The 13,254-nt window shown below is 37.7% G+C and overlaps 1 protein-coding gene across 1 annotated transcript in view; it reads right to left on the bottom strand.

The window, feature by feature from the left end:
* LOC103747790 (CUB and sushi domain-containing protein 3) overlaps positions 1-13,254 on the bottom strand; it is a 473,923-nt gene that overhangs the window by 144,959 nt on the left and 315,710 nt on the right. The window contains exons 25-26 of the mRNA XM_008850327.1: positions 9,255-9,351; positions 7,013-7,117 (exon numbers count right to left, since the gene is read on the bottom strand). Coding sequence (XP_008848549.1) covers positions 7,013-7,117; positions 9,255-9,351 — 202 coding nt within the window. The remainder of the gene's footprint in view (positions 1-7,012; positions 7,118-9,254; positions 9,352-13,254) is intronic.

Raw genomic sequence — 13,254 nt, forward strand, 5'->3', positions numbered from 1 at the left:
TACTGAACAAACAACATCCCAGAAAAAATTAGTTTTTTAAATACCCATATATCCAAAGTAATTTTCAGATTCAAAAGAAATCCCAACAGTATTTGTAATTTAAACAATACTAAAAGTCATATGTACTGGTTTAATGAGAAGTGTTCCCTATAAGCTGAAGTATTTGAATATTTGGTGAGTGGTAGTGCTGTTTGGGGAGATGAATGGAGCATTTCAAAGGTGTGGCCTTGATGTGCAGAGTAGGTCACTGGGGGCTTTGAGAGTTCATGGCCTTGCCCCACTTCCTGCTTTCTCTCTTCTTCCTTAAGAAGACACAAATAGTTGGCTTACTGCTCCAGCAGCTTCGTCCCCCATGCCTCTCAGGGGCCATGATGGACTCTTTCTGGAACTGTAAGCTCAAATAAACTCTGTAAGTTGTCTTGGTCTCCACGTTTTATCACAGCATCAGAAAAGAGATCAAGCTAAAGATGTTTCAGAGGGAGAAGGAAGCAAGGACTTAACAGCAAGGTTCTGGCTACCCTCTGCCCTTAGTCTAAGAACTGGTCTCAGGCCAAAATAAAAGACAATAGTGTTATTTCTTTGACAGAGGAAATTTCAAGGCAGCTTAAATTTGAACCTATGGATTGGTTACTATTGATAAATTGTATGCAGGTGTATAATGAAAGCTCACAATGGGGCAGTAAAAAAGTACAAACTGTACAGTTTGGATACAAAGAGAGCAGTAAGAAACAATATTGTAACCAGGGCAGGTGCTGTAAGGAGGCTGTCATTGTTCTGGAGATCAAGCCATTAAGGATGGGCCTCTTGATCCATAGTGAACAATGCAAACATTGCCCTCCAGCAAGACCCTCCCAGCTAAAGTTCCACTGTAAAAGGAAAAAAACCTAAGGGAATTTCTGCTCATTGAAAACCACAAAATACAAAATGTAGTGCTAATGTCACTAGGGACCTAAGGGACATCCTAAACTGACAGCTAAACATTGCAGTGCAGTCTGCCTTATACTGGTTTTAGAAGCATGAAAAGATGAAAGAGTGAGGTGGTGTTGATTTTTCCTATGCAGTTTTAGAGAACTACTGAGAACAGGCAGTGTGTAGCAGGGGATTCCCTATGTAAAGAAGGCTCTAAACTGCCAAGAGTCTTGAGGTCACTGCATTGAAGCTGTGAAAATGACATGCCCAAGATCTTGATGATGCCAGAGCCTGGAGAAACGTGCCAGGGAGAGCTGCATACAGGGAGTAAAATCCGATGAAAAGAGAGATGTATGTTGCAGGCGACAAAGCTATAGAGGCAGAGCCATCTATGGAACTAAAGTCCTAGACATTGGATATTGAGCAAAAGGACTTGGAGTTTGCCTTGCTGATTTCTGGTCTTGCTATTGTGCTAGTGACAACTCCATCTTGACCCCCAGCTCCATTTTGTCTCAGGCAAGTCAGCCCTAAGGTTGAAATTAGTTCCAAGGATCCCCTCCTTTCCCTCAGAGGCCTGGCTCCAGGTAATGGCTAACCACAGATAGCAGTGTCCCTGCCCTGATGCTGTTACCTGTTTACTTAGAAGAAGCAGAAAAAAATGTAACTAATAGAATGTGTGAATTGGAGAAGATCCACAAGCCTCATTAGGGAAAGCCATAAATCCCTTCAAAGTGTCTAACTGCCCTAAATTGGCAGTTTGGGCCTGCTCAAGCTTGGCTCTGCTCACCCCTTATTAGTTGGTCACTCCCAAGCCTGAGAACAAGTGTGTGTGGAGCCCACCTGTCTCCTCTGGGGCTATAGATAATACTCCTGCCAGTTTCTGGGGAAATAATCTTGAGAAGGAGACCCTCAATCACTCCAAGGACACCAAGCCCGGACACTAACTCAACTCCCCACTAAGTGCAGTTGTGTCCCACAACCCTGGTATAAACTCCCCCCCCCCCATTTTCCTTATCTAGTTGTAGATGCTTGGTTCCTGTGGACAGCCTCTACCTCTCACTGTATCTTCTTTGAATAAAGGAAGATATATCCCTTGCCTGTTGCAGGTGTGGCTCTTCTTTCTTGTCTCCTACTCTGTCTTTCCTTTTATTTTCCAAAAACTAAACAGCAATCCTGACCCCTAAATGCCCATCGGTCCTGTGACTGTCGTGGGGTTATTAACTATTGTTTTTTTGGATTCTGAATACATGTTTATGACTAGGCTCAGAGGGAAGTGTAATCTCTCCTCTTACAACTGCACATTCCACAAGATAAAGCAATGTGTTCTTTACCCTTAAAGACTCCCTCCTTAATTAGAAGGGCACCAGAGATTCCATGCCTATCCTCGGACAGTGGTCACTATGCGTAGTTAGAATAAAGATTTGGCTAATTTTAATTCTATTGAGTTTGAATGGGTTTTCCCAATGGTCCTGAACTCTGCTACACTATGGTCCTGTATTTCCTCAATAAGCCCTGTCCTCCATGTTTGAATAGGAATGGATATCTCTGCCACTTTATTCTGTAAGTCTGCATTTTTTTTTTAAATTTTCTAGGGACTTAGACATAAGAGAGTGCCTTGAGTCTCAGAAGAGACTTTGTTATATAATAGCCTGAGCTCCTCCATTTTGTATAAGACAAATGGGATGAGCCATCCCAGACTCTACCCTGGTCCAGGGCCAGATGTTCCAGGAAGAACTGAGGAACACCCATAGAATCATGGGAGGCTCCAGTTGTGGCTATCTGGCTTCTGTAACTGCCTGCTTGTTCACCTATAGGAACAAACATGGACTGCTTGTCTTTGAGTAAATCTTCTACCTACCAGTCAGGATGTGGACCTTACCTTTAAAAGCCTTACTTTCCTCTGAGCAAGTGCTGCATTTTCTAAATTGACTCAAAGAGTACAGTCGCTGGCAAGCTAAATTGATTCAGCTGATTCAAAACTTTTCGACCCTGAGTGGTCTTTTCCCAGTGATCTTGAACTCTGTAACATTTACAGGAGCAAAAAGCCCCATAGAAGGTTGATTAAGAGAGTAAAAAATCTCTGAGCTGGCTGGAACCTTAACTTTACAGTTTTTCCATGTCAATCACCTGGACAGTGAGGGCCAGTTCACCTAAAGCCATTCTAAAGAGATTGGTAGAATATCTAGTGCATTAATTGATAGAATTCCCTGGTTGCAGAGAGCTTCATCATCAATCAGCGACTTCCTTCCTTCCTGGGAGGACTGTTGAGGCAGCCTGCTTCCCAAGATAGTCTGTCTCCTTGAGGTCCCAAGAAGAGATCATAAACCCTCTGTCTCTCAAGATAAACCAGAGGAAATGGTGCAAAGAAAAGGGTGCCATAAGGGGTCCATAAACTTGTCAAGAGTGCCCCTGATCATGTAGTCAGTCAGCCATAGCTATATCTTATATAACTCCCAATGGCCCCTTCCCCCAGAACAACAGTAGATTCCAGCAGGGAGGAAGGCTGATGTCTCTATTTGAGGTGCTTCAATAAACTCAGTCTTGTCTGAGGTCAGGTATGATCTTCTTCCTTCTATTGTTCCTGCGTTCTGCACCCTGGTACCTAACATTAATGAGATGGTGGACTTTTCCTGCCTGAAATCCTCATCCCTTAGTGCAATTCTTATGGATCAGGGTCAGAGACATGTGGCTCTCTGCAAATCTTGCCCACTTAATCCGAATTCCTCAGAAAGTCATAACCTCTCCTTTTCTTGTTCATATTGCTTTTCTAACTATATTTTCACTAACGTTTTGGGCTGTCTCAGTATTTTGGATTCCTTATTTACTCTTTAAAGCTCCCTTTCCTGCATGTCTGACCTCCATGTTGACTCTAAATCAGCATGGCTTCATGGTGTTCTTCCTTCTCCCGTCTGTTATCATCCACAAGGCAGCTGCTGAGATTTACAATTTGCATGCCCTGAGCCTTTTTCCTTGAATTATAATAAAATCATTCTAAAACTTCTGTTTGAGTCTATTCTTAAATTATTTTATGAATAAGACTAAGAATCTTCTAGGTTTCTTTCCTATATTGACTTAGGACTTCAGAAAATCTTTTGGTTTGATTTTGATTTGGGTTTTAGTTTTTTTAAGATAGGGTCTCCCTGTAGTGCCAGGTAGCCTAGAACTAGGATGGCCTCAGTCTGAATAGATCCACCTCCCACTGCCTCACAGTGCTGGTATTAAAGACCTGCACTGCCACACCAATTAAGAGTGATCTCAGACTTTTGAACAGTGTTGAGACTGTTAAAATAATGGGGATTTTTAATGTTGGACTAAACATATTTTGCATTATGATATGCCCATGAGCCTATGAAGGCTAAAAATGGAATGTGGTGGTTTGAATGAGATGTGCCCCCACAGGTTTGAGCGTCTGTTAATTGGTGGTGCTGTTTGAGGAGGGCCAAGGAACCTTTAGGAGGTGTGGCCTTGCTGGAGGAAACAGTGGAGACTGACTTTGAGAGCTCATAGTCTTGTCTGACTTCCAATTTGCTTTCTCTTTTCTTCCTGTTGTGTTTAGGATGTGAATGCTCCTCTGTTCTGGCCACTTCTACCACCTTGTCTCCCTGTCTTAATAGACTCTTATCCCTCTAGAACAGTAACCCAAATTATCTTTTCTTTCCAGCAGTTGCCTTGGTCATAGTGTTTTATTGTAACAAAAGAAAAGCAGGGGCTGGAAAGATGGCTCAGTGGTTAAGAGCATAGGCTGTTCTTGCAGAGGACCCAGGTTTGATTCCCAGCATCAACATGGTGGCTATGAACCGTCATTAACTCCAGTTCCAGGGGAATCTGAACCCCTCTTCCGACATCCGTGGCATTGCACGACACGGGTACACTCACATATATGCAGGCAATATACTCATACACATAAAATAAAAATAAATAAAATATTAAAAAAGAAAAGTAACTAATACAGCATGTGAGAGAACAGAAGACATTGAATAACCAACATATTCTGAGATGATATCACAGCTCCATGCATAATACCTTCTAATTTAAAATATTTATTAGTCATGTTGTGGGGATAACTCAAAGGTAAGGCATGTGATTAGCCTGCCCCAGGCCATGGTTTAGTCCTCAGCACCACAAATCAATGATTCAAAGTTGTTCACATTTAAAGTAAAACAGCAGGCCATGAAAATGTTAAAATATGGAGCACGAGAATAGAATATAGATCATATATCCGTATGCAAAAGAATAAAAATGAACTCTCTGCAACATACTAAAAAACAAATCAGAATGAACGAAAGTCTTCTATATATTATGCAAAAATGCACAATTCTTAAAGGAATTCACAGGAAAAAAAATTTCATAAGGTTGGTTTTGGCCATTGTATATAATACCAGAGTGCATCCCACAAAAATAGACAAGTAAGACTTCATCAAATTAAAACATCTTCTACAATTTAAAGGAAGCAAACAAACAAAATGAAAGGAAACCTCCAAAATGACAGAAATATATGCAGGCTATATATTTGGAAAAAGATTAATATCCAATATATACAAGGAATACAAAAAACTTCAATAGTAAAAAAAAAAAAAATAGTCTGACTACAAATGAGCAAAGGGGTTGGAGAGATGGCTCAGCAGTTAAGAGTACTGGCTTTTCCTGCAGAGGACCCCTGTTTGACCCCAGCACACACATGGCAACTAACAACCATCTGTAACTCCAGTTCTAGGGGATCCAATGCCCTTTTATGACCTCCACAGGCATTGCAGGACAGCAATGTACTTACATACATGCAGGCAACACACTCATAAAATAAATAAAAAATAAATAAATAAAAATAAAAAATAAAAAAGTTAGGTTTCTTTAAAACCTAACTTTCCAAAGTAGCCTTATAAATTGTTAATGAATGTAAATCACCAAACACAAGGTTAATGTAAATCAAATCCAGGAGACTGCTGGCATGTCAGAAACTAGATTCTGTGCACACTGTTGGAATGTAAAATGGTATAGTCATAATAGTAAACAATATGGAGATTATTTAAAAATGGATTTGTCACATTTTCCCTCAATCCTACTTCTGAGTATACATCCAAGACAATTGAAATTGGGAACTTGAAGAGATATTTGCCCATCTATGTCATTGTGATGTTAACACCATAACTAAGACATAAAAATAAATTAAATGTTTATCACCAAATGAAAAGATTAAAAAATATTTTATGGACATACAATGGAGTATTGTCTAACTTTAGAAAATAATAAGTTAGACCTCTATATGCAACAGCCCAGAACAACCTGGAGAACGTTATGTAGTAAATAAAACAATCACAGGAAGAATACTGCATATTCTAAATATAGGACATCTAAAAGAGTCATTTTCAGATAAACAGTACAGCAGTGATTGCAAAGGGTGATGAGAAATAGAAATGAGAGCTAATTTTCACCAGCAAAAAATTTCAGTTGTAAAAGATGAGTAAGTTTTAGAGTTTTAAGTTACATCATTTAGGTTTCAATTAATACTGCTGTGGGGGTTTGAATGAGATTGTCTGCCATTGACTCCAAGTTTCTGAACACTTGGTCTGCTGTTTGGGGAAGGTCATGGAACCTTCAGAAGGTCTGGCCATACTGGTAGAAACACATCATTGGGGGCAGGCTTTGAGAGGTCATAGTCTTGGCCCAACTTTACACTCTCTTGGCTTCCTGTTTCTACTCGAAGATGTGAGCGCTCAGCTTTCTGCTCAGCTGCCTCCTGCCACGCCTCCCTTACCATGATGAACTCTTATCCCTCTGGAACCATAAACCCGAAAAGCTCTTCCTTCTGTAAGGTACTTTAGTCACGGTGTCTTATCATAGCAACAGAAAAGTAACTAATACAACTGTATTGCACATGTATAAATTTATTAAGAGGGTGAATATGATTCCTCCCCATAATAAAAAAAAATTGTGTTTGAAAATTCTGGTAATTTTAAAAACAATTTTATCTACATAATTTTTTTGCTGAAATGAAAGAATGGTTCAAAAATATTAAATAACTTGCTATAGTTTATATAGACACAACATTATATTTGTAATAAACCCATGGATTTTAACTTTCCTGGAGAACACATATTATCTGTACCTGTGTATTCAAGATGAAACCCTGCAGCAGAAACACTTATGTCTGATTGAAAATTCAGGTATAAATTATTGGATGTGCTGTTCAAAAGGTGGGGTATTGTTGTTCCTGAAATGAGAGTGGAGAAGGCAGGTCAATGATCACGAATAAGAGACTACATAACACTGCATAAACTCGTAATCAGCCAATACACTGTTAACTAAAATTAGGTATTAGTCAAAAACCTGAGAAATTTTAGCAGAAATATTTCTCCCATTATCCTATTTCATTTCACTACTTCAGTCTCCAAGGAGACTGGCCTATGAGATGACTCTAGATAATTCTATAAAAATAGAAACATACAGAAACAGTGAGGTTAAAAGCAGTGAATTTAACATGTCACCTGTTTTGACTTTCATGGAGATTTCAATCTCCCATGTGTGAGTTAAAAACAAACTTATTTTAAAATTTTGCATGTGATTTTTTTAAGGTATAGCCGACATTGTAGGCTAAGAGCAGACCTTCATGTATTTCCCTTTTATAAATGAAACATGTGTAATAATTCAATACCACCTCAAGCACTTGGTATTTCTTATACTCTGCCAGTTAAGCTGTTAGTGAACTTTTTTTTAAAAAAAAAAGATATCTCAGTTTTGATTTAGTGTCAGCTTATCTCTTAGCAGATCCATGATAATGAATTTCTGAACTTCTGAAGGAAACAAACCTTGTTTTATTCAATTATTGAGTCTGAAAATATAAAATATCTCCCTGAACAAATTAGTTCTTGCCTATTTAATCCAAATACTCTAAGAATCCAATTCAAGCAGTTTCAATGACAAGCGTGAAAATAACTGTCAATTTTGTTTTGACATGAAGTTCAAAAACAGGAGTTGGCAGTGCTGCAAGGCGTCCTCTGAATAGCAAAGACACTTCACACTTGTTTCCTACAAGTGCGTCTGCCCTCTCCTAGGTGCCTTCCAGAAGGAAAGCGCAAGAATCCCTTCCAGAATGCGCCTGATTTGCATTTGTTTGTTTCGGCTCTCAGCCTGTGTTCCTCAGTTCCTCCACTGTGATCTCGGAAGACAGAGGTAAACAGAAGCTTGAAAGGTCACCGACCATTGAGTTTTAGGGAACCTTAGTGATTAAGAGCTCTGGCGTTGGAGTCTGCCCAGTTGGGTCCGGTTTCAATCTAACAGTAGTTGTACAGCCTCTGGCAATTTAATCTTAGTAAACTTCAATCATCAGGAGGACTGCTGGGAGAATCAAATGAAGAAGTGTCTGACAAGCCTCACACAGAGCTAGCACTTGGTGATAAACAGCTGCTTTCCTTTTAATCACTTTTCTCATCATTATAACTATTTGTAAGGATATTAACTTAACCCTTAACATAAATGAAAGTATGCTCAAAGTTCTATGGGATTTTGCTTCTTCCTGAATCACCATCTAACATGTTGTTGTATTTAATCAAACCACTCTCTAGACTAGGTATTTCTTTCCTTTGCTCATTAGATTATGAATAATTGGTTATATTATGTTTTAAAACTTCTTTGAAAGCTTAAAGCCATTCATACTTTTCCAATACATTATCTACAGTGTGTAAACACATAGTTTATCTGTACTTGTATTTATACTTCTAGAGCTTAAGAGGTGTAATTATAAAAAAAAAAAATAGCAAAATTAGATTCATGACTTTTGCTTCTGTATAACAGAAGTAACTTTTGAAATGTTGCACATATCTTCTTTAAAACCTAACTAAATCTCAGAAGATTTATAAATCTGGTATGTTTTCATATAGAGATATTAGTTTTATAAAATTTTATTCATTTTAATGAAGTAATTTTATATTTCCTCCATTCTCACTTAACAGTACTTGATGGCATCTGCTATGGTATTCAGTCTCTAAGATTATTTTAATGACTATATAGTGTTCTGTTTAGTGAAGATATCATAATTACCAAAAGCACAGCCAAATTTTTAATTGCCATTTTTCAACCTAATTTTTAAGGAAAAGGCACACCTAATATTAACCATAAGTCAGTAAATATTATCACTTACCTAAAAGAATCAACAAAACATGGTATAAATGTAATTAGAAATCTAGATGGTTTAAAAAGCCACAAGGACACATCATTACCTTTAAGACTTGGAATTTAGTTCATCGTGCATGATTCTCAATTAAACTGTCAGAGTTGCAGTGAGTTCTTCTTTTTCCCCCTTTATTGCTAATTATATCTGAATCTTAAGTAAGCTCAAATTTCTCTTTTACCTGAATAACTTCCAAGTCTTGGAGCATTGTTGTCTCCCCCATCATAAAAGTCCAGAGAATCCCAGTTATGTTCTGTAGCAAAGCTCACAACCTGTACCTGTGAAATAATAATTACTGATGAGAATGAATATTTCTAACCAGATATGAAGCTAGCACTGCCTACTAGAAGAGAGATCTCACAGGCAGGATCACTTCATTCTAGTCTTTCACAGATGGTTCAAAGAACTGTTTTTTGGCATTGTGGCACTGATCTATAAACTGTTTTGTACAAGAAAAGTGTTACAGAACAACATGGCAAAGTGCCTTGTTGGTATAACATGGAAGACGCTTGTTACTATCATAAAAGCTTTGGGTCAATGTGCTAGGAATTCTAACTCATGTTTCAAACAACTCTTATGCTTTAGAGTACTAGACTTCTTTCAGTGTTTGAGTTTTCTCATTTGTTTTAGTATTAGAAAATAAACAGATCTGTGGTTCACAAGAACAAAGACCTTGTAATACATATTCTAGCTCTTAAAATTTTTATTTATTATTTTTATTTTATGTTTTGTCTGCAAGTATGCAAGTACAACCCTGACATGCAATGCCCGCACAGGTCAGAAGAGGGCACCAAATCCCCTTCAACTGGAATTGTGGATCCCTCAGGGATACACCATGTGGGTGGTGGGAACCTAACCTGGGTCCTCTGCAAGAGCACCCGGTGTTTTTAACCTTTGAGTCATCTCTTCATGCCCAACATATTAACTAGGTTTATTATTTCTGAACTCACTTCCATACTCAAAATTCATTCAAATTTACTTCTTCCTGTATTTTTTTTTTATTGTCGATGTAGGTAGTCAAAGACAATTTTTTATAATAGACTTCAATGCATCTTTCAAAGACTATTTTTATGAATGGAGTAATAAGCCACTGTGACAGTCCCTCAAGTTGAGAAGACAAATGCTGAGACACAATTCTCTCCTATCTATTAAATTTTATTTGAAGAAAGAGACAGGTGCTACTTTGCTGTACCTCACTTGGCACAGCATGAGTTTCCAGGAACCCACAGAACCCTCAAAACTGTGGATTCTATTTTGTTCTTTATTATCTGCTTTGTAACTTTAAAGGAGGAAAAGGGATAATTTTATTAGCATACATTCATCTTAGTTAACTAAAGTCTGTGAGAACTGTGGGTACTCATTCTTTACATAGTTAGGACAATTCCATTCCTTAAATATTTCTTATCTGCAAAGCAGTCCGTCAGCATTCTCCCATTCAAGTGGATGCTGGCACTGCTGCTCCAGGAGTGAGTGCCACATGGCAGGAGAACTCCTGTCTGCATGGTTGGCACTAGGTGTAACGGCACCATTCCAGAACACGGAGACATCCAGAGTGAAATGTGCAGACTGTACTAGAAACACTGCTTTCTTAAGTAATAACTCATTCCTGATTCTTACCTCAATTTTTCTTTCTTCCACTAAGGAAAGAAAATAGTGTAGTCTGTTGAAAATGTATTGTACACATTCATGCAGGAGTTGATACTTGGTCTGAGCTTAAGGTAACAAGGTTTCCACCTGAAGGAAATTATTGAGTGTACAAAACTACAGATGATTCAAATCTTGAGCTGGACATAGTGAACCATTAGTAATCCAACTTAGCCACAATGGAGGGTATTTATATAAGGGAAAATACAAATGTACCATTAGAAAAAGTATAGAAAACTTGGAAAGAACTGGGCTTAACAATAAACACAAAATACAAGTAAAGTCTGTAGAGTCAGACTGCCTGGGTTGGAAACTTCCTGGCTACCTGTGCCTACTGCTATACAAGCCTAGGGATGCTGGTAATCTCTCTGTGATCCAGATTACTTACATAAATCACTGTAATTAAGCTATCTAATTCATAGATTCATTAAAAATTAAGCTAGATAATAAGTATCAAAAGCTTAATGTCTAGTGTAAATTAAAAAGTCAGAGAATCTTAAGTGAAAGAGAGTCTGTAAAAAGCATTCATTAAAAACTAAATACCAGCAAAATAATTATGTGCTTGAAGGTTTAATTATACCTTTAGTATTCCACTAAATGTTTGAGATGAGAGAGGAATAATATAATCAAGACTGTGCTCTACGTGTAAAATTGGAGAGGAGCAATATAATCAAGACTGCGCTCTATGAGTAAAGCTGGATTGGATGACGAATATAAAAGAGAAAAGGCACTTTCGATATCTATTGGGGAAGTATTTTAGTGTTTATTGTTGTGAGAAACGCTGTAAGACTGTACTAGATTAGAAGCAAGGGAAGTGGAAAGAATACTCAAATGTCATATGTTGTAATGGCAGAGGGGTGGTGGGATTCCTGAATGTTGTGTAATGTAAACAGGGGAATGAGATATAATATTCAAGAATAATTTCTGTTCTTCCCAGAGTTATTGAGTGGAGAAGACAAAAGAACAAAAATGCCGTCATCTCCAGGAAATCCTACAAGCTTAAGAGCAAAGAAATTTCTTTTAGTTCTGGAGATACATGTATTGAAAGCAGCATAGGGTTTGTAAATAGATTTTAATCACTAGAGCTTCTAAATCACCACTTATATGGAAAAAAGTTTTCCTGCATGTGATTTTTGATGGACAAAAAGATGTATTAAGACATTTGACAAAGTTAGAGGAGAAGCCGACAGGACAACAGAGACAGGATTCAGACTTATGTGGCTAGAATCCAAGAATTACAGGTAGCCACTACAAACTAGAAAGAAAACAGAAGGGCCATTCCACAGAGGTTCTGTTGGGAACTTAATACCTGTGCACTGAAGCCAGGTTTGGGCACTCAGCTTTAGTACTATGAAAAGATAATTTTGTTGTTGTTTGTGTAGCTATAGAGTTCATGGTAATTTTTTTTATAATAGCCGTAGGAGCCTTATTTGCCACTAAGATTCTAAGCTTAATAAAACTACCCTTAATAAAGGGTATAAATGCACAAAATGGCCAGAAGAGCTACGAGTCAATGCTCTAGGACCCTATGAGATACAATGAAACGACTGAGAATCTACAATGGCAAAAAGCCAAGGAATAGTCACAAAAGCTTTTAAAGAATTAGTCACTGAATCAGTATTCAGGAGATTTTTGTAATGGATACCGTTGTCTACCGCGGCATGAAGTAATGAATTTCCGGTCTTTAAAACCAAGCGTCTATCAGAAAAATATCCAAATACCACTTTACTTTGGAAAATTACTTGAACTTAGGATGATCATGTTGACATGATTATGCAGCCAAACTCTTTTTCCCACAGCTGCTCGTGTGGTAGTTGTTCCTCTCTTGATGTCAGTGTTAAATGCAGCTACCTGGAAATTTTCCCTCCATTATACACTGATCAAATAGAGGCAAATAAATGAATCTATCTTCCCCACAAACTTCTCACTTCACATTTCTACAACATATTGAGGTTTTTTTTTCCCCCCAAAGAATTCTCAATCATCTCAGTTATTGTTCATTTTCAGTATTTCAAAGATTTTTTTCTCACTTTTCCTACCAAAATCTATCCTCTTTTATTTCTTAGCTGATTTGTTAAATATTCCTATAATTAAAAATATTTTATTTAGGTGTATGAGTGTATTGTCTGCATGTATGTAAATGTACCTGTGTCATGCAGTGTACCTGTGTCGTGTAGTGCCTGTGGACGTCAGAGGAAGGCATTGAATTTCCCTGTAACTAGAGTTATGGATGCTGCCATATGGGTGTTGGGAATTGTGCCTGTGTCCTCTGCAAGAGCAGCCAGTGCTCTTAACTGCTGAGAAATCTCTCCAGTCCCATAATTCATAATATACACATATTCAATTCCACATTCCCCAAATTAAATATTATGTAAATCTTGTATATTAGGTAAATGGTAAATTTAGTCAAATTTCAAAAATATGTGAAACAATAAATATGTACATGCTTTACTATACATTACTTTGATTTAGTGTGGTATCTAATAACATCATTTATATAGGGAGTTATTTTACAAGTTGTTTAACAGTCCTGAGAG

This window comes from Nannospalax galili, unplaced genomic scaffold, assembly GCF_000622305.1.
Source record: "Nannospalax galili isolate Female #2095 unplaced genomic scaffold, S.galili_v1.0 scaffold1485, whole genome shotgun sequence".
NCBI lineage: Eukaryota > Metazoa > Chordata > Mammalia > Rodentia > Spalacidae > Nannospalax > Nannospalax galili.